At 40.9% G+C, this 22,613-nt stretch overlaps 1 protein-coding gene across 3 annotated transcripts in view; it reads left to right on the top strand.

The window, feature by feature from the left end:
• Window positions 1–22,613, top strand: part of PRPSAP1 (phosphoribosyl pyrophosphate synthetase associated protein 1) — a 37,891-nt gene that overhangs the window by 2,098 nt on the left and 13,180 nt on the right. For all 3 annotated transcript variants that reach the window (XR_010025193.1, XM_063120334.1, XM_063120333.1), the window contains 7 exons: window positions 4,332–4,384; window positions 7,996–8,062; window positions 13,032–13,204; window positions 15,240–15,355; window positions 16,962–17,017; window positions 17,784–17,929; window positions 22,292–22,362. Coding sequence is in view for 2 of the 3 variants with exons in the window: in XM_063120334.1 (XP_062976404.1) it covers window positions 4,332–4,384; window positions 7,996–8,062; window positions 13,032–13,204; window positions 15,240–15,355; window positions 16,962–17,017; window positions 17,784–17,929; window positions 22,292–22,362 (682 nt within the window). In the remaining variant the exon portion in view is untranslated. The remainder of the gene's footprint in view (window positions 1–4,331; window positions 4,385–7,995; window positions 8,063–13,031; window positions 13,205–15,239; window positions 15,356–16,961; window positions 17,018–17,783; window positions 17,930–22,291; window positions 22,363–22,613) is intronic.

Genomic DNA, 22,613 nt, shown 5'->3' with positions numbered 1-22,613 from the left:
CAATGATTGACTGGTGCAATCAATGTTAGTAATCAGTTTTAAATATTTTAAATAGGATTTTACTAGGCCTTATGCAAAATGAGTGTTCATAATGTAGCATAAACAGTGTTTGCTCATGTCTTGATTCAAAGACATGAGCTACAGCTCCCATTAACCCTTATCATTGGCTATGCTGACTAGGGCTGATGGGATTTGTAGGCCAAAACTTTTGGAGGGCCACTGGAATTACATGAGTAATTCCACTGACCTCAATGGTACCTACCTGCTCCATCTGGACTGTGTGAGTGGCTCCTGGGTGACTTACAAATTTCCATTTGAAATAAGTAGCTGGAAGCTCCCCCCAGTTTGAAAAGGTTCCATTGATAAGCATTCTTTGAGTAAGATTTTGTAGCCAACTATGAATCCACCTAATAGTTGTTCCACCTAGCCCACTTAACAAACTAGTTAAAAGTGGGCTAGATGGAACAACTATTAGGTAGATCCACAGTTGGCTACAGAATCAGACTCAAAGAATGCTTATCAACAGTACCTTCTCAAACTGGGGGGAGGTAACGAGTCGGTACCGCTGGGCTCAGTCCTGGGCCCAGTGTTCTTCAACATTGTTATTAATGATTTGGGTGAGGAGGTGCAGGGAACGCTGATCAAATTTGCAGATGACACAAAATTGGGTGGGATAGCTAATACCCTGGAAGACAGAAACAAACTTAAAAGTGATCTCGGTAGGCTTGTGCGCTGGGCTGAAAACAGAATGAATATTATTATTATTATTATTATTATTATTATTATTATTATTATTATTATTATTGGATGGCCCTGTTCCCCTTCTCCTCAGCTTGCTGGACTTGTTTAATTAACATCTGAGTATTGTATTGAAAAGTTTTTCTAGGGCTGTATAAATAGATTTTTTAGAACAGGTCATAATCAGCTCAGCTGATTATGAATACAGTAATGGGATAATAGCAAAACTCTACCAGGCAAACAGTAAAAACAGGATAATTTCCCTGTCCCTAGGATGTACATAGTGTAGACTCATCGTGTTGTCTTGATTTGATTAAACTAGGGGTGGGCTGAGATATGTAACTATCTGGAATAAAATTCACTCTTCCGCATGCCTTCCCCTGATCTGTAGTCCTACTTTGAGGAAAATCAACTGTGGGTTGGCCGCATATGGCTCAAGTGTCCTGCAAAAGGTTACAAGTTGAAACTCTCGCGATATAATCATTGTATCAACTTTCAAAAGCACTCTTTGTTGGTGCTGTTGTTCTCTGGGACTGTGCTGTCTCTAGTGAGTGAAGCAGAACCAATTTATAACAGAATTCTCTGCTCTGTTGACCATACTGAAGTTTAATCCTGGTTTATTCCCCCCCCCCCCCCATGAGGGCCATAAACCCTTTTTCATTATCATAACTTCCCAAACTTTGCAATTGTCCTTTGTATTTATTTATTTATTACAATTGTATTCCACACACTTCCTCCAAAAAGAAAGTCAGGGTGGCATACATGGTTGCCCTCTTTTATCCTTAGAACCACCCTGTAAAGTGACCGGCCCTGAGTCACCCATAAATTTCATGGCAGATTAGGGACTTTAACCGCAATCCCAGTACAACACTCTAATCACTAACCACATTGGGACTCCTAGTGCATAAATGGTGCAAAAGGATTTGAAAAAAAACACGTTTGTCCAGCCACTCATTCTTTCCCCCTCCCACTTAGTTGTTAGTTTTAAAATAGTCATTTTAAATGTTTTAATATTGGAATATATTTAATATATTTTAATTTTCATATATTTCTATTTATAGGTTTTAAATGTATATGTTTTAAATTTTGCAATGCCGCCTTGAGGCTCAGCATTGGACAAAAGGCGAGATGATATCATCATCATCGTTGTCTCTCTGTGTTTTTCAATGTTCCATGCCACTGAATTATGATTAGGCTGTTTGGATTATTCATCCCCTGCTACAGTTTTTGGTTAAGAATTTTCATACCCCTGCAAACCTTGGGGTTACCCTGAGTCTGCTGACACCTCTCTTTTGTGTGTGGATGATGTACTTTGGGGATACATTTACAAAAATATAGGAAAACTTGAATAGGTATTAGAAGGAATGATGTAAACTAGCTTTCTCCAGATGTTTTTGACTCCAACTCCCATCAGACCCTGCTAGCATAGTCTGGGATTATGGGAGATTTAATCCGGAACATTTAGAGGGTACCACATTAGGGAAGGTTGATGTAAACCCTTCACATATCATACTTTATAAGTTGTCTACTGTGTGTTTGTTTATACTCTTGAAGAAAGTGGGCTAACCATGTCTGTCTATAAGGATCTATGATTGCTAAGCAAAGCACTGGATTGCTAGAGTGAGTATCCTTTTGTAAATGGACAACATGGGAAGCTTCTGGGTTTATCGAATTCACTTGCTGCTTCCCCTTGTTCCTAGTCAGCTAAAGTATAAACAAAAGGATTTGTCAAAACATAGAAAATACATGTGTTCTCACTGAAGTGTTCAGGATCAACAATTCCAAACAAGCTGTGAAAATGGGGCGAAAAACCAAAGCTGTTAAAGCCTTTTGATGTGTGAAGTAAATGTAAATCAAATAAATGAGTCGGGTTAATGCAGCAGTTCTGTGTTAAAAAATTAATGTTTATGTTCTAACAAATCTCTGAGCATAATGTCTTAGTGAGGGGTAGAGAGCTTTTCAGTGTGGTTTCAAAGAGCTTCTGAAGTTAGCTATATTCGATATCTGCTTATCTTATAATTAATGCATCGATATTTGTTTAGACTGGCTTCTAATTAATAGCTGGTTCTCATTTAATGTAATTGGCATCCAAAGTGTAATGTGGCAGGGAACTGAACTAGGGCTGAAGTGGCTTATTAGGTCAATGCAAGGTCACAAGGAACAGGCAATCTTTTAGGATCTCATGTGCATGGTCAGAATCTTAAGATAAAATGTGGGAGGAGGCTGCAGACCTTGAAATTAGGCTGTAGCAGGAGATGGAATGGTTTCAGCTTACTGCTGGGACTATCCCAGAGAGTTCTGGCATGAAGAACCAAACAATGGTTGTTCCCCCACACCCCCAACATTGTGCAAGTTTTCGAGATCTCCTGCAGCAAACATAAGAGCCGCATAAAATACGAAGAGACCCAGCATATCTGTGGGTGGCATTTAGTTTCAATGTTTACTTTCATCTCAAAATGTTTATACTCAGCACAGCTGCAGTATTCACTAAGGTCTGAAAAAAGAGGGAGTATTTCTTGTCTTCTCAAACTTCGCCAGGGCAGTTCAGCCCAGTAGTGCTCTTGATCTCCTGCCCTGTTATTTCAAGTGATTTGCTGGCATCCCGGGAAACCATTGTGTTCCCGAGGCGAGGCAATATGTTGCTTGCTTTATTTGGACAGATGTAAAACTAGACTGGGAGTCGAACTTGAATACACCTACCTATTAGATATTCTGATTCAGGGGTGGGCAACTTGTGGCCCTCCAGATGTTCTGGCATACAATTTCCATCAGCTCTAGTTAGTGCAGCCAATGGGGAGGGATCATGGGAGTTGTAGGACAAAACATCTTGAGGGCCATTAATTGCTCACCCCTGTTCTAGCTGATACAGAACAATTCAACATCTCATTTGTGAATTGCCCTCCCAAGAGAGGCCCACTTGGCATCTTTGCTGCTTGCCTTTCAGTGGCCAACTAAGGTCTGGCTATTCAGTGGATATTTGGATTTTCTGTAAGCTGAATTGACATGGAGATGTTTCCTTTATGATTTTTTCACTGTAGATTGTTGCTATTTGTGGGGGTATGGTAACTGCTTTGGGTGTCTCTTTTTAATAAAACGCAAGATTAAATTGCTTAAATAGTAAACGTTGTATAGTGCTCTGGTAGGGATCAGAAAGAAGAACCTCTGCCACACGTGGCATAGTCAAACTATGGAATTTGCTACCACGGTATGTACTAGTGATGATCACCAACTTTGATGGCTGTTAAAGCGGATTAGACAAATTCATGGAGAATACTGCTGTCGATGGCTATGAGTCATGGTGGCTATGTGCTATCTCCCGGATCAGAGGAGCATGTTTTTAAATACCTGGTGCTGGGGAGCAGGAGAACGCAATTGCATTCATGTTCTGCTATGGACTTTTCATAGGCAACTAGGGAAAAAGAATGCTGGACTAGATGGGCAAGGCTTTTCTTCTATTATGTTTTGAGTTCGTCATTGTCATGTCTTTTAGTGCTGAGCTTTGCTGTTCTAGAGATTGCAGGATGAACAATTCCATGCTGGTAAGGTCCTCTTGAAGATCTAAATCTCCTTGCATCTCTCGCTGTCTTCCTTAGGCGTCTTGGTGCTGAGCTTGGAAAATCTGTGGTGTATCAAGAAACCAATGGAGGTAAATCAGGTTTTTTAAAATTATTATTTATTTTTATTTATTGCATTTGTGTACCGCCCCATAGCTGAAGCTCTCTGGGCGGTTTTACTTTCATTTTTATTTTATTTGGAAGTATCTGTAGGCTCCTTTTCAGCAAATGGTCTCAGAAAGGCACAGCTGTCAAACTAGAAGCAGTCAATGTATTTGGGAGCAAAAATGGGGGTAGCATGTTGGGCACCCTTAAGAAGAGGTGCTGAGGACTGGGGCAAGCGGGGATTCTTCGCAGGGCATCCCCAAGAGTTCAGGCAACCCTTTGCACCCTGCTGAGTGGGTGATATACACCCTGTTTCCCCACCTGTCAGCTATGCAAAGCTGTCAAAACAGTTCAAACATACAAGAGCCCAGACAAGACAAGCCTTTATGTTCTGAATAGCCGCAGTTGCGCAAGGGCTCTACTGCAAATAACCGAATAAAAAAAGAGGGAATTCCTAGCCCCATGTTTGCATAAAAATAAATAAATAAATAAGGGCTCCAACTGCAATTGGGATCACAATCGGAGCTGGGTTGGGGGACTTGGCAGTAGACAAAATGGTTATGCTGCCGAATCCACTAGGATGCCAGGTGGAACCAACTGGAAGACTGAGTAAGGAGGAGGAGGGTGAAACAACTAATGATGAGGCCAATCATTTATTCGGTGCATCAACCACACGCTGTGGGTTGTTTGCGAAACAACCCACAGTGCACAGCTTGTCACCTATCATGGGTTGGTGTGTCATGTGACTATGCCCACTGTGTCTAAACCATATGCTCTGCCCCCACTAATCACAACTTAGATATGAAGACTCTCCCTTCCTTCTTCATCCCTCGGAATAACGGGCTCAAGTTACAGGAAACCAGATTCTGTCTGGACATCAGGAAAAACTTCCTGACTGTTAGAGCAGTATGACAATGGAACCAATTACCTAGGGAGATCGTGAGCTCTCCCTCCTCCTCCTCCTCCTCCTCCTCCTCCTTCTGCCTTTTGCCCTATACTGGGCCTCAAGGCGGCCTTACAAAATTTAAAACATATACATTTTAAAACCTATGAAAAGAAATATACAAATGTAAAAAATATATTAAATATACTACAATTTTAAAACATTAAATATTTAAAATACATGACAATTTTAAAAGTCCTTAGCATAGACGGAGGCCCAGATTATTCGCCAAAGGCCTGCCGGAAGATTTTGCCTGCTTCCAAAAGCACATCAAAGAGGGAGCCAGTCTAGTTTCCCTGGAAAGAGAGTTCCAGAGCATTGGAGCAGCCACCAAGAAGGCCCTCTCCCACCAGGCATGCCTGTGAAGATGGTGGGACTGAAAGAAGGGCTTCCCCAGAAGATCTCAAAGCACGGACAGGCTCATGAGGGAGAATATGGTCTTTCAGATAACCTGGGCCAGAGCCACATAGGGCTTTATAGGTCATAACCAGCACTTTGAATTGTGCTTGGAAACAGACTGGAAGCCAGTGGAGCTGTTCTAACAGGGGAGTTGTATGCTCTCTGTAACTAGCCCAAGTCAACAATCTGGCTGCAGCTCTTTGAACCAGCTGAAGTTTCTGAACACTCCAGACCCACGTAGAGTGCATTACAGTAATCCAATCAGGATATAACTAAGGCATGTGTCACTGTCTGACATCTCAAGGAATGGACACAGTTGGCACACTAGCTTTAGCTGTGCAAATGCACTCCTGGCTACCGCCGAAATCTGGGCATCCAGGCTCAGGACTGAATCTAGAAGTACACCCAAGCTGTGGACCTGTGTCTTCAGGGGGAGTGTAACCACATCCAGCACAAGCTGAATCCCTATTCCCTGCTCTGCCTTTTGACTGACCAGGAGCACCTCTGTCTTGTCTGGATTAAGCTTCAATTTGTTCACGCACAACTAATCCTTTACTGCCGACAGACACCGGTTTAGCACAGAAACAGCTTCCTTGAAATTGGGTGGATAGGAGTGGTAGAGTTGGGTGTCATCAGCATACTGGTGGCACTGCACCCCAAAACTCTGGATAACCTCTCCCAATGGTTTCATGTATATGTTAAATAGCATGGGGGACAAAACAGAACCCTGAGGGACTCCACAGGCCAACGGCCAAGGAATCGAACAGGAGTTCCCCAGCACCACCTTCTGGGTCCATCCCTCCAGGAGGGAATAGAGCCACTGTAAAACAGTGCCTCCAAGTCACATCCCAGCAAGGCGGCCAAGAAGGATACCACGGTCGATGGTATCGAACGTCACTGAGAGGTCCAGCAGAACCAACAGGGACATACTCCCCCTGTCCAATTCCTGGCGTAGGTCATCCACCAAGGCGACCAAAGCTGTTTCTGTCCCATAACCAGGCCTGAAGCCAGATTGAAATGGATCTAGATAATCCGTCTCATCCAAGAATCCCTGGCATTGGGAGGCCACCACATGCTCCAATACTTTCCCCAAAAATGGAATATTGGAGAGGCATTCAAGAGGCAGCTGGACCATCTGTCAGGTATGCTTTAAGGTAGGGTGACCATATGAAAAGGAGGACAGGACTCCTGTATCTTTAACAGTTGTACTGAAAAGGAAATTTCAGCTGGTATCATTTGTATATATGGGGAACCTGGTGAAATTTCCTCTTCATCACAACAGTTAAAGCTGCAGGTGCCCTGCCCTCCTTTAAATCTGGGAATTTCACCAGGTTCTCCATATATACAAATGATACCTGCTGAAGTTCCCTTTCCTATGCAACTATTAAAGATACAGGAGCCCTGTCCTCCTTTTCATATGGTCAGCCTATTTAAGGTGGATTCCTGCATTGAGCAGAGGGTTGGACTTGATAGCCTTATAGGCCCCTTCCAACTCTACTATTTGTTTATTTATTCATTTATTGCATTTCCACACCACCCAATAGCCAAAGCTCTCTAAGCGGTTCACAAAAATTTAAACCATGGAGACAATTCAAAGTATAAAACAGTATAAAACATAGTATAAAAGCACAACTGGGATAAAACCGAGCAGCAGTGCAGAGATTAATATAAATTTAAAATACAGATTTAAAACAGCAAAGTTAAAAAAAACTAAGATGATAAACTGTTAAAAAGTTGAGAAAATAAAAAGGTCTTCACCTGGCGTCAAAAAGAGTATCTATCTATTTATTTATTTATTTATTTATTTATTTATTGCAATTTTATTCCGCCCAACAGCGAAGCTCCCTGGGCGGTTCACAAAAACTAAATGTAGGTGCCAGTCAAACCTCTCATTCCACAGCTGAGGTGCCACAGTGGAGAAAGCCCGCCTCCTGCTAGCCACCTGCCTCACTTTTTTTGGCAGGGGCTAACGGAGAAGGACCCCTGAGGATGATCTTAGGTTGCAGGCAGGTACATATGGCAGGTGCAATTCTATGATTCTTCCTCCTGACAAAATTCAAGTTATAAATGTCTTTAGTGCAACTTGAACTTTGGTGTGCTGAATTTAAAAACAGCAACCATATGTGAGAAAGTCTCTCTAGATCTAAGGCCATTAATTTCAAATATTGTCTTAGGAGTTGTTTGTAATAGTTTAATTGGAAGTTCAGACACCATTAGACTATCTTTCATCTTTAAATATCTGTGCCTCCTCTACAGAAACAAGGGTTGAAATCAAAGAATCAGTCCGAGGCCAGGATGTATTCATTATTCAGACAATCCCCAGGTAAGTTTTGTTTTTTCTGAATTTGCTTTGAATTATTTATTTATTTACATTTCTATTCTGCTCCATAGCCAAAGCTCTCTGGGTGGTTTATATAAGAATTGGGAAAGTTAAAAGCCCAGCTTCTTGCATATGTAGTGTGTGGATTTTTTCTGTTCATTTACAAGTGTAAATACACTTCCACCAGCCCTGCTGCCAATTTCTCTTTCCTTATTGGTGATCTTAATAAGGCCAGATAATCTCTTGCATCAAGAGTAGGGACTTTAAATCAGAAAGCTTAATGTGGCACTGAAAGTGACAGTAAGTGAAACCTGATAAGAATCCCTGGTCTGTGGAGATCTCCTGAAGACTCTTCCTTAATTAGTCTCTTGTTTCCCTGCTTTTTTAGGGTTGTTTTTTTAGGACTGTTCCTCCTTTTTTCAGACCCTTCTTTATAGCAGAACTAATAAACGAATCATAGAATAGTAGAGTTGAAAGGGGCCTCTAAGGCTATTGAGTCCAACCCCTACTCAAGCCACCTTAAAGCATCCCTGACAGATGCATCTTGAATGCATCTAGGGTGGGAGAGCCCACAACCTCTGTAGGTCATTGGTCCCATTGTTGTACAGTCAGGAATTTTTTCCTGATGTCCAGCCAGAATCTGGCTTCCTGTAACTTGAGGTTGTTACTCCGTGTCCTGCACTCTGGGATGATCGAAAAGAGATCCTGGCCCTCCTCTGTGTGACGAATCATCCCGATTTGAAACTATCTTTGCTGGTTACCAATTTGATTCTGGCCTTGATCCCAAAGTGTTGCTTTTCACCTTGAAAGCTCTGACTGGCTTGACTTCTACCTGTAAACAGTAAAATCTGCTTGATAGCCTTTACTGCAGTTTAGTTACAATATTTCTGCAGAGGAGTTTTCTGCCTTCCTGATCCTGTGCTTTAGTTCAAAAAGTAGAACCACATTACCTGGGGCTTTGCTGTATGCTTTCCCTATGGCGGAATACACCAGCTGCACTGAATTTGTCTTTTTTTAAAAAATCTACTCTACAGACTACTGATGGGACAACGAGGGCAGTGTATGAGTCCTGCTTGGTTTGGGGTTAGAGGCTTCGGTTAATTGCTTGTGGCACAGAAACAGTGTTAAACAAAAAATGAAATCAACTCTCTTATAGCTCATGCAGACTTTTCTGCCTGGTTGTCTTGAAGACAGTGCTGAGTTGCCACAGAGGCATAAGCTATTAGCTATTTACAGGGTTGGTATGATGGCTGTTGAACTTGCTTTGCAGTATGCACGAGTGGTGAGTGGAAATAATCCTCCATTACCTGCACCCATGATGCAAGAAAGGAAGAAGGTTGTTGTATACCAAAAGTGGTCAAATTAGGTGGGGAGGCAGGGAGGGCACTTACCAAAAGAAACCAGCTGTTTGCCAACAAATGTGACCAAAATATTGCTATGGAGACTTCAAATGGACATATGTAGCCTGCTTTCAAGCTAAATCTGTCCCATTTTAAGCCTCCATATTGGTTTGCTATCAAAATTCAGCAGTAAATAACTATATATATTAAAAAATATGCTGCTACATAGCTAAATTTCAGCAGCACCAGAGGCCCGGCGGGGAGTGGGTGCTGTATGCAGCCCATGCTGTATACCTTCCTCTTCTCATTCCATCTCCTATTTTTATCTTTTAGGGTGTTATGTCTGGGTGGGGCATGCTGGGAGTTGTAGGAGTTTTTTTCTGTCTAAACAAGCATAAGATTATGCCCTTAATAACTTTAATCATTAACATATAGAGGTACATGAACACATTGATCGTAGTTGGTGGTTATGAATTTTAGTTTAAAAACATAAAGGAGAAGTGGTTAACTTGTGAAATGGATGTCTGTGAAATGCATAGTCCTGGCAAACAACGGTCGTCCTTCCATAGCCTCTGCCACCTTAAGCCACAGAAGGGGAAAATGGCACATTGTTAAATTTTTGTCTTAATTGCTTGGAGGTGGGGATGGTTTTATGTAATTCTTGGCTGCTTCCTTAGTTGTGAACAAAGCTTTCTTGTGTGCAAAACAGCATATCAGTGCAGCGTGATGGAGGTATAAGACAGAACAAACCAATTTGGAGAACATTGGCAAATGTCACCAGATAAATAGGGATTTATTTTCTAAGGGAAATTTACAGTGAAAGATCGGGATCAGCTAGCTAGAACAGAAGCTGAATCAATGGCAAATCTTTGAGGCCCAGAATCCTCCCAAGGATGTCATTCCAGGTGACTGGGGGAGATTGTAGGTCCCAGACTGGGGGAATCTCCTGCAAATGATAGAGGAGTTGTAGCTTGATAAACTCTGGTGTCTGAGTGTTTATCTGTAGTTGTTTCCAGGCATAGAGCACCCCAGAATGCCCTCAGCAGGTGTAGGCAAATGATGAAACTTGTTTAGGCAACGATACAGCTTGGATTGACCACTGCAAAAGCCTATTGCCATCATTCTTTACAGCCCTTTGAAATTTGGTAACCAACTATACTGACAGTCAGGGCTTATCTCAAGAGGCAGCTGGACAACCATCTGGCAGGGATGCTTTAGGGTGGATTCCTGCATTGAGCAGGGGGTTGGACTCGATGGCCTTGTAGGCCTCTTCCAACTCTGCTATTCTATGATTCTATGATATAATTGTTAAACACACCCTTAAAAATCATACTGTCCCTCCCCTGTCTGTTACGGTGATTTTAGATTGTAAGCCATATGGCAGATTGTCGTGTTTTGTTTTATTCTGTACAGTGCCTTGAAAATTGATGGCGCTTTATAAATAAATGTTATTAATAATAATAATACTGGAGGAGCATACCAGTTGGTTCATGTTAATTGGATGGATGTTGATTAGAATGACTTTTGACATTGCTAGGAGCTAGCTTCCTGCCTTCTAACATACACTGGACTATCTCAGGGGCCTCCACCCCAGTGCCCATGGCCTATCACAGTGCCTCACAGTGATAGGCTGAGGCGCCTGCCAAGCTATTTTCTCCCCTGTCCAAGTGAATGCAGTGATTCCTTCATTCACTTGTATGGGTGGGGGGTGGGGGCCTCCTTGTCAAAAAGCCCTCCTTGTCAACAACAACAAAAATGGCTGGAAGTGGTGTGAAGTCCTCCCCCCACCAAGGACTCTTAGGAAACAGGATCCTTGGGGGGTGGGGTGCCTTCATACACACAAACACACACACACACACACACACACACACACACACACACACTGTCCAGCCACTTTTGGACAGGGAGGCTTTCCCCCTCCCTATTCAAGCCAATGGAGCAATTCCTCCATTATCTTAACTGGGGAGAGAAAAAGCCTCCTGCCAAAAATGCCTGGCGGGGGTGCAAAGACCACCCTGCCCTGCCAAGGACCCTTGGAGAAACTTTTTTTTTTTTTTGGTCGGGGTGGTGGTGGTCCTCACTCTATGGAAATGAATGGAGAAATTGCTCCAGTCACTTGCATGAGGATGGGGAGAGGGTGTGAGAAAGGAAGAGAGAAGGAGGAGCCAGAAAAAGTGTGTGGGGGGGGGGATAGAAAGAGGTAACACAGAGATAAAGGAAGAGAGATGAATAAAGTGGTTCCAGAGAGAAAGAAGGAAGGAAAGAGGAGTCAGAGAGGGATGAATGGATGGAAGGAAGGAAGGAAGAGAAAAGAGAAAGAGGGGAGGAAGGAAGGAAGGAAAAAGATAGAGATGAAAAGAAAGAGGGAGAGAGAGAGAAACTGCAGAAATTAGCACACACACAGAACCCAGATAAGGGGTCACACCCAATATATATATATATATATATATATATATATATATTCTTGATCAGCTTCCCACCACCCTACAGCACCCAATTTGTGGTTGTGCCCAGGGCACTTTTTCAAAATGCCAAATGTGCCTGCAGGTCCAGAAAGGTTGGAGACCCCTATGGTGTTGTTAACTATAGTAGGTATATATGATCCTTCCAATAGATTCTAAAATATGCCTTTACCCTTACTCAGTTTAATCATCTTTATCATCAGAATAGAACCAGAAAGAGAGGTGGTGGTAGTTCTATTTGAGCAATTTTAGTTGCAAGCTGGAAGCAATTAATGAGGCTTTGTCTTCCCAGCACATTACTTTAATGTGGCAATGCTGGGGGAAGATTGTTATGGGCGGGGTTCCTTTTTTAAGAGCAACCACATATTTTGTAAGCTGGTGGATGAGGGCAGCCCGTGTAATTAAATTTAGTCCTCTCTTCTCATAAGTGCATGAAGAAAATGTACTCTAGATATGTTGAGGCGGAACCCTTTCCCATCATACAAATTCTCTTGTCTCCAAACAGTGCTGCTGCTATGATTGATGCAGCTGAAATAAGAGGGGTTGCATCCCCACTCCCTCATAACAGTATGGCCAGGTTGTTTGAGCCCTGTGCAAACTAAAAGTGTATCTTAGAACTTGTCTCAAACTCTCCTGTGGCTGCCCCTTACGCCTGGAACGCTCTTCCAGAACATTTGAGAACTACAAGTTCAATCGCAGCTTTTAAAGCTCAGCTCAAAACTTTTCTTTTTCCTAAAGCTTTTAAAACTTGATTTTGCTCTGACTTTTATACTGCCTGTTTGGTGCATTCTCTTCCCCTCCTTATTGTTTTATTATGATTTTATTAGAATGTAAGCCTATGCGGCAGGGTCCTGCTATTTATTGTTTTACTCTGTACAGCACCATGTACATTGATGGTGCTATATAAATTAATTAATTAATTAATTAATAATAATAAGCATTGTAGACTTTTGGTAATGTGTACTAATTTTTTCTGGGCAATTTTTTTTATCATTACTGAGCTTTGCATTTGTGAGCCTCTGTCGTGTTTCTGCAGAACCCTGAAATAATCATTTTTTAAAAAAATCTGGTTATGGTATTTGGGCTGACAGTTGTTTTCATCTTGGCGGAAACTGTGACTCAAGCTTCATTAGCAGACGGAGGACTTATTCATGTTTGCAACTGTTTCAGAGATGTGAATACTGCGGTGATGGAACTCCTGATTATGGCTTATGCACTGAAGACGTCCTGTGCCAAAAATATCATTGGGGTAATTCCCTACTTCCCCTACAGCAAACAAAGCAAAATGAGGAAGAGAGGTTCCATCGTCTGCAAACTCCTTGCTTCCATGCTGGCCAAAGCAGGTGAGTGGGCTGGTTAGAGGCAACAAGAAGACGTTTTAATTTCCATAGTTGCGCTCAGCAATAATTAATCTGACCCTGAAGAAACAAGTGGCAAATGTGGTTGTCATTTCAGTGATCCCTCTTCCCGCTATAACAATACATTTCTCTTTGCAGAAAGAAGTACCAAAAATCATTTATAAAGCAAGCAGCATATTTGTTTGATGCACATAACAATGGTTTCTAGTCAAAATCTGAAAATATAACAACGTCCATCCTTAAACTAGTAGAATGTCTACTAGGTGACCTTGTGCCAACTGCTATTTTTCTTCCTCCCTAGATTTGCTGTAAGGATAAAAATAGGGGGGTGAAAACCATATATTCCATCCTGAATTCCTTGGACGAAGGGTGGGATAAAAATGAAATCAATAAAAATACGGATTTTGCTCACCTATACACTGACAGTGATGGGGAATATTCAGCCTACAAGCTGAATTCGGCCAATCTGGCCTGTCCCTCTTCCAGATCCTGCCCACCCCCCTGACTTCATCTCTGCCCCCCTTTATATTTCTCTATAGAGAGCCACAGAGCTCTCTATAGAGAAAGGGACTCAGATGGCACTTGGACGGGGGCAGGTAAAGTTGGGAGGGGCCAGGGGCCACTCCCTCCCCTGATACCATTTGGCCATGTTAGATTCCAGTATCAGAGGCAGTAAGCCTGTGTACACTAGTAACTGGGGAACATGGGTGGGAGGGTGCTGTTGCACTGTGTCCCGCTTGTGGGAACCTGGTCGACAGCTGGTTGGCCACTGTGTATCCAGTGCGTTGGGCCAGATGGACCCTTATTCTGATCCAGCATGGCTCTTCTTATGTTCTTATGATTGGTCTGGAGGAACAGTCCATCCCCTAGAGCAGTGGTTCCCAAACTTTTTCAGGTCACCGCCCCCTTGGTTCCACAAACTCATGCTCAGTGCCCCCTACCCTACACTATGAAAGTCATTATTCAGAATAGCGGTTTTCAACGACCCACTAAGGAAGATAATAACAATAAAATTCAAAACAACAATTGAATATTTATTCAAAATCCAATTACATTTTTTTAGTTTATTCAATTAAACATAGTTGATGAACTTGATCCAGTGATATCATCTTTTCAAAGTCTGATAGTCATTTAGCAAGAATATTAGATACCACATTTAGTAACTAGGGTAGAGTACCTCACTATTCTGTAAATTCTTAATGTGATGGATGGGCTTGATGAAGTGATACCAGTTTCCCAATGTCTGGTTTAAAGTCACTTAACATGAGTCTTAAATCACCACGTTTAGTAATCTGGAGTCGATTTCTTTGCTTGGGGAGAAGTAGGCAGACCACACTGAAACCACATTCCACCAAATATGATGTTGGAAATGCAACCAGGAGCTTCTGAACCACTCTCCATAGTGCAGGATAGCGCTCAGAAATTTCCATCTGTAACCAAAACTCCTGGTATGGAAAAGACCACCTCGAGCGCCCCCCCTGCCACCCCTTTGCCTCTTAATGCCCCCCTATGCAATCCCACCGCCCCCAAGGGGGCGGTGCCACCCACTTTGGGAACCACTGCCCTAGAGCAAAAAAAATGATCCTCACCCGTGCACAAAGATAACAGAGTTCAAAGAAGAGTCTGGAGCCTTGGTACCAGTCCTGTCTTTCTGTCTGTCTCTTTTTAAGAAAGCAAAACAATACAACACATTTCCAAGTATTTTAAGAAACCATTGGCAAAAAGCAATTTGTTTAAAACTTGTGCTTGCTCTGTTTTTACCTGCAGTTTTAGTGACATTCAAAGTCAGACATGAGCCAATATCCTGTATGATTAAAGTTCACCAGCATCTGAAACATAATGCACAAAAATGTGTAGCAAACATTGTAATTATCTCAACCTGAGAGATCAGATATCCCTTAGGAATTAATGGCAGCCACTCTGTGGGTCAAATTCTTTAAGCTCATTGTGCCTAGGAGAGTGATTATCTGCTGTGTGATTGGTATTTCAATTCACATTCAGACTGTGTTCTTCTTTTTAGGTTTATCCCACATCATCACTATGGATCTTCATCAGAAAGAAATCCAAGGCTTTTTCAGCTTTCCTGTTGATAACTTGAGGGCATCACCTTTTTTGCTTCAGTATATACAGGAAGAGGTGAATTTCAATCCATTAATAATTCAGTCTGATCAGAAATTTGGCATTGCTTCTCCTCAGACTTATTTAAAGCAACCTAAACAATATACAACTAATTTCTGTAGTGCTGGAGAGGCCTCTTTGCTAGCAGTTTAGTGATCCGACTATGCTATCAGTTTGGCCTGCCAGGAAGCATTTTCTGACGGTTAGGTTAATGTTGGCATTAATTTACTTCATATCAAAAGTAACTGTATACTTTTTCAAAGTATTTTTTCCATTTTATTTTGCCATATAACCCACCCACCCACACATTTGGTTTATTTTTAATCGACCTCTTACAAATTCTGAAATGGGTAGTGAGGGGGGGAAATGGGGGTTTTAAGTCCAAAGAAAAGCACGAGGCTCTTGGACTCCCTCAGTAGCTCTGAGGAAGTACTAAGTTATTGTATTCTATCATCCAGGGCATTATTAAGGTCAAAATACTAAAGCCTTCTGAAGAAAATGTTGAAAGGGGGTATTTCTGTGATGCAATTAGAATGAACACTTCTTCTTGATCAAGCTGGAAAGCATTGAATTCCTTGAAGCAGAGTTTGATTTTACTCTTTAATTCGTGATGCTTGTTGAGGCAATCTTCTTTATTTCAAGAACGTTGTATTTAAAACACCCCCACCCCCAAGATTAAGAATAAGACTACACAGAAAGGTGCAGAGAAATTTGGGGTCTTCATAGTCAAAGTCTCAGGCCTCTTGGAATTTGTCATTCCTTTCCTGGACAAATGGAATGCTGTATGTAAGACATTTAGGTACACTATTGGACAGGTAGACTGTGGTTCTCTCTTGGAATTTGCAAGATTTTCTTCCTAAGTAACAGTTGCCCCCTCTGGACCATGACTCCACCCAGAAGTGATGCAGGCTATTTCTCATCTAGAAAGAGCGCATTTCATGATATCTAAGGGCCAAAACTAGAGGTGACACAGGAGATCCACACAAGGGATCTTTCTGGGATTTTAAAAATGTTAATAGCAGCTGCAGGCATGGAGTGATGCAATTCAACACCATAGTGCTGTGGGAGCAGGTAAACAAAATTTTCTCCTCCAGTTATTTTCTTGATTAATATTATCCCTCTTCCCAAAGCTGCTATATGCCCTGGGTGATTCCTTTATGTTTTGCCCCTTAAGGCAAAGATTATGGGCGAGGGGGACAACTCTTAATCAAAGAAAAAGATAGGAGGATAATTGTTAAATCTGTGTACCTCCCCCAGCACTATGTTCCTTATCCAAATCAGCCCACACCTCCCTGTAGCTGCCTGTTAATAGAACCTATTCATGGATCCTGCTTTAGTTTGGACCTGAGCTAAAAGTAACCAGTTACATAAATGAGGTATAGAAATGTAAATACCCTGCAGCAGTGAATTCAGCAACTGAACAGAAGTAATTAAAAATCCATTTACATTAAATAAGTGCTTCCCGGTATTTTGGGAATGGTGACAGTATTTTTCTCAACCCTCATTCTGCAGTAACAAAAGGTTAATCTTGTGTATAGAATACTGGTTTATTCAAACTGTAATAAGATCATCAATGTCGGAGCTGTAGTGCTTTAAAATCTCATACCTTTTCTCTTGACTCCAGATTCCTGATTACAGAAATGCAGTAATTGTAGCCAAGAGTCCTGATGCTGCTAAGAGGTAACTGCTTTTTAGTTTTTGGCATGAATAAATCGTACAGAATCTGCAAAATACAGCTAATATTCAGTGCATCAGGGCAGACAAATGAGGACCTTTTAGCTCTAGAAATTGTAAGTGGTTGGTATGTAACGATTTAGAAAACTGATACAAGAGGATTTTGGTCTTTGTTTAATTGCTGAGAAAAGTGTCATTGGGCAGTATCCAGTGGTGACTGTCCACAAGTGGCCAGTCCCACCAGTTCCCTTGTGCTAGCAGTACCCACCGCTTGCACAATGGAGCTTTAGTTCTTCCGGGGGCAACCTGAAACGAGCGGAAACACTCATTTCTGGAACGGGGCAGTTCATTGGAGCTCACATAAGGGATCAGCAGGGCTGGCCACTTGCTCTGCTTGTAGCCGATCACAATTGGATACTCTATGCTAGGAAAGAGTACTGACCAACGTTTGTCACTCTTCCGGAATAAGTAGCATCTGGCTTTCATGTTAAGGTGGCAAGAGCTGAATGTGCATCAGGACTCTTTTGCCGAACTATTTCATTTTTCACCCTTGTTTTTTGAACTTCCTTTTGCTCAAAGGAAGTTCAAAAACAATTGTGAAAAGCAAAATTAATGAGCATTAACTTATATTTTCTTGAAAAGTAAACAGGTCCAGAAACTCCTTTCCTAGGCTGAATCCTGTTTGAATGAAGCACGTGGAAATGAACCAAAACAAAAGGCTTTTCAACGAGAAGGTCCTGCATCCCACTAATATGCTACTATGTTCTTGTAGGGCCCAATCTTATGCTGAGCGGCTGCGGCTGGGACTGGCGGTTATTCATGGGGAGGCTCAGTGCACAGAGCAGGACATGGATGACGGACGGCACTCTCCTCCAACAGTAAAAAATGCTACGCTGCACACTGGACTGGAGCTGCCCTGTACGTTGTTTCATTTTTCTGTCTTTTTGTTTCTTGTTTGTTTTGTTGGGCAAGACATTCTAACATGAAAGCTCATTTGAATCTTCTACTGAAGAAACAAAATCAATAAATTGCTACAATGCACTTTGACAATCTAAAGAGAGCTCAGTAGCCAAGCAAGATCAGAGCTTCTAAATTAGAAATGATGTACATACCAAGAGATAATCTTCCAGACATCAGTTGATACCTTTCCTTGGATACAGCTGAGGTATCAAGCATACTAAGACCTAGTTTCCAGTGAAGCATCTGCATTGTACCATTTCACTGCAGATGGGAGATTATGTGATGGAAAAAGTCCCTGTACATAGAAAAGTCGAAAGTCAAGAAGGGGCCTAGTTAGGCTCCACCTTTGCATCTAGGTTTCTATGTTCAGGGATAAAAATTGTATAGGAAAATCTTTCAATCATGTGAGCGCTGCCTTCAGCCTTGTACAGCCCAGACACAGGTTTGCTGCCTCAGTAGGGACTAGGTCTAAGAGAAGAGGATTTGGAGATAGGAACACAGACAGGTCTGAAAAGCAGTCAATCTGGGGTGGGTGGGTCTGGTACTATAGGCAATTTTAAAGTTGGCCCTTTTTCCTCTGCACAGCATTTAATTCTGTCTAACTAGGAATTTATTTATTTATTTATTTACTACATTTTTATACAGCCCAATAGCCAAAGCTCTCTGGGTGGTTCACAAAAATTAAAACCACAATAAAACAACCAACAGGTTAAAAGCACAAATACAAAATACAGTATAAAAAGCACAACCAGGATAAAACCACGCAGCAAAATTGATATAAGATTAAAATACAGAGTTAAAACAGTAAAATTTAAATTTAAGTTAAAATTAAGTGTTAAAATACTGAGTGAATAAAAAGGTCTTCAGCTGGCGACGAAAGGAGTACAGTGTAGGTGTCAGGCAGACCTCTCTGGAATGAGATGCTAAGCCAGGCAAAATTGGTTCTTCGCTTCTTTTGTCCTGGGTTTCATTATATGGATAAATATCTCATTGCGAAGTATCTATTATTTTGCTAAAGCTGAGGCTGTAGATAAGCCATGCCATATTAAAAGAACAACAGCTTGTAAGTGCATGGCAAATTAAAAGGACTAGAGCTAAGAAAGATGCAGGTAATGGTATTACGTCTGATGTCCCTAACATACACACTGTGCAACCTTCCAGAGTTTTCCTTCATTTGTCAAGAATGTTCTGGACGTGAATTATGAAGACAAAAAACCTATGAAGAGCGGCCATGCAAACATTCACTCAGAGAGCAAAAGTTGCAAGGAAATGATCCTGTGATCCTCTTTCTTTCGCACTTTTGTTATAGTGCAAAGGCACATTATATATACTGTTTTGCTTTGCTATAAAAATAGCATGCTGGAAATGCAGTGTTAACTGTACTTGACAAGTCAGATCTTTTTCTCCTGTGTTAAAATGAAGCTACATTTAACAAAAAACAAGAATCATGTGGTTTTCTTTTGTATGCTTAGTTCGGTTGATTTGTATTGGTTTTAATAATGATGTATTTATTTTCTGGGATACAGTCACATTCTGTTTACTCAAGTCCACCTGTGACTTGGCTAACTCCAATAAAATGTCGCAATCCTACTTCTTACTTTAAAATCTTTAGATAACATCTTATATTTTGAAGGGGCTGACCAGTGATTGCCTTTCCTTATTATTTAAGGAATAATAAAATGAAGTGTTAGGTGAAGTGATCTGGCCTCACATAACTTGTCTGCTGATGAAATCTGGGGAGCAGCATTTTCTTGCAAGGGTTAATTCTACTGAATAGTGTATTTGTCCCCATGTTCTGTTCATAGATTTTCATATTTTTGTGTTCTACAACTTCCTTAGTACAAAATCGTCAGTAAACTTCAGAATTTCCTGTGAATCGTAGCGTTGCATAAAACTAACTTTTAATACAAGAATTTCACAATATGATAAAATAATGTGCCCTATAGATTTATACAATTGTATAATACAAGGATTTCACAATATGATAAAATAATAAATGGTTGTATACATTTTTTTTTAATCAAAATTTAAAATTACTGATTTCAAGCTGTATGTGCACAGGTTCCCCACTCTCTTGTGAGATTGCACTTCCCTGTTGCATGAAAAGCCTACAGCTCCCCTTTCAAACATGCAGGTATCTGAGGAGAAGCCCACAGGGTTTGTGGGATGGCCTCCGCTCACCTTGGAAGTTTTTTCAGCCTCTCAGTTTGTTGGTCTGTTACGATGGTGATCTTTTCTGTTGTGTTGCATTTTCTATGAATAATGCTATTTATGGATCTTATATGCCATCCTGGAATCCAGCTGGGAGGAGGGTGATTTAAAATGTTTAAAAATAGCTAAATTAAATAAAATGTTGGGGGCAGGGCTGTTGGGTACGCCCCTGCCCCTCCTCTTCACTTGAGGGATATATGTGTGGAGGAGATTGTTTGAACAACCCTATTGTGACCTGCCCTTGGTCACCTATTGTACTTCCTGGTCAAGCAGTTATCTGAATCCAGGTCATTCACATTCAAATTGAATGCTTTCCCCCCTGCAGTCATGACCTCCCGAAGTTTCCTTAAGGGAGGCTCTACCAAACTTTTCCTGACTTTTCTCTAATAATCAGCACATTGCTGCTTGAGCTAAACATCCTGCAAATGGAGGGAGAATTTAATTGGTCAGATTGTCACATTATATATTCGAATGACTAATGTGGGTACACCTTTGGTGTTTGTAATGGGAACTTCATGAAACGTTATAAAGAGTTTCCCATATAACTGTGGTTACAATCTTTTAACTAGGGTTCTCTGAGTAGTGTTAGTGAGTTCAATCCATTCAGATAGAATCCACATTCCTGTTTTTTTTACATAAAGTCAAGGGGTTTCTACAGCCAAGACTTTTTTTTTTAACACTATATTGAGACGACCCAGGGAGAAAGAAACTAGCCATGTTGTAACTGGGATTTACCTCCTATTAGAGCAATGTGATTTTTCTTCTTCTTAAATGTTAGGTGAACAAAGGCTTGTTTCTTTTTTCTTTAGAGAAAATTGTTCAAGTAAGAGAGAAACTTAAAACCTGGTAGGTCTACACCCTTGACTTCTATTCCATTTCTTAAAAAGCACACATTTTAATAAGTTGGAAGAAATGGGTGTACTGCTTCTAATACTGGTGTCATTTCCTTTATAATTAAAAGTTCAGATTTAACTGTAAATGCTTTGTCTCGGTTTGTGGTAATAAGAGATTATCAGTTGAAGTAGCATTTATCAGAAAAATCATGCTGAATTTCTGTTGTTCAGCTGAGCTCAGTGCCCCAAGTGGTGGTCTCTCTCTTGTCCTTTTGATGAAAGCAGAATTTCTGTCTGAGTTGCCAAGTTAAGCTAGAAGCCACAAATAACACTTTAGGTGTTGGATAGTTCAGTGTCTCAACCAAGAGGCTTTTACTACTATCTATAAAAAAGAAGAAGCTAAATCTATGCTGGTAGGTAATGAAATGTTTATCTTTCAGAGTCTGATTCTGCTTTGATTAAGTCTGCAATCTTAAACACTTACTGAGGAGTAAGGTCCATTGAACACAGTAGAGCTTACTTACAACTAGATGTTACAAGGGTTGTGCTGTTCTGCTTACATAGAAAAGACATCCCATGAGCTCAGGACATTGGCAAGATGGCAAAAGAGAATTCTCATCAAGGGGCTGCTGAATTGGGATTGTTACCTGCATAAACTCTAGATATGATAATATGCAACATTGTTGGGGCATTACAAAATCAATTCCTTTGCTGAATGTCTGGATTATTTTGGCAGATTTCTTCTTAATACTGTTTGATGGCATTTACTCCTAAATGTGTGTATAGCTTGTCCTAGTCTGAATATTTCCCTCCAGTCACTGATTTCACTCTTCTATTGCTTTTTATTATTATTATTATTATTAATAATAATAATAATAATAGATAATCAGCCAGCTAATCTTCAGCACATTTTAAACCTTAAATGCAAAGGTGTTTACTGATATGCTGACACTTGCCGAGAACTTGCAGTGCACCAGAGTATAAAACTTATCGTTTTAAAGGATAGGTAAAATCAGTGATGTGGGTCTTGTACAAAACCTTGTGCATTCATAACATACAATCAGAATTGCTTTTATTGGACAAGGGGTTGTGTAAGTATTTGTTAAAGAAAATACAAAAAAATAGCCTTAATTATTTTATCTTTCAGTTAGATGAGGTAAAATGAGCATCGTTAAGTCCAGTATGAAGTCTACATTAATTTACAAAGCATGGAAGAGACAATGTATACATAGTACAATAACCCTATAATTTTAAGATGTTGTTTCTTTTTCCTTAGTGATGATGGCCAAAGAGAAACCACCAATAACTGTAGTTGGAGATGTTGGAGGTAGAATTGCAATCATTGTGGTAAGGAACAAAAAGGCCAAGGGGGTGAATGGGATTTTCCTTGGTTACATCTCTTCTCAATTATTTATACCTGGATGTAGCTAAGATTTCAGTTCTGGGCTAGAAGCCATAAGTTGATTGTTTGTGCTGGGACACTAAACAGTTATGCTGTATCCTCTTGTTTCACTCCCCCCCCCCCCTTCTTAATTAAATAAGGATGTTGTACTCCAGTATCAAGTGTTTACTGTGGTGTGGGTTCCAGAAATTTTCCT

Source organism: Elgaria multicarinata, chromosome 3 (genome assembly GCF_023053635.1).
Source record: "Elgaria multicarinata webbii isolate HBS135686 ecotype San Diego chromosome 3, rElgMul1.1.pri, whole genome shotgun sequence".
In the NCBI taxonomy this organism is placed as follows: domain Eukaryota; kingdom Metazoa; phylum Chordata; class Lepidosauria; order Squamata; family Anguidae; genus Elgaria; species Elgaria multicarinata.
The sequence above is the reverse complement of the archived record's forward strand: the minus strand, read 5'-3'. Positions and strand labels throughout refer to the sequence as shown.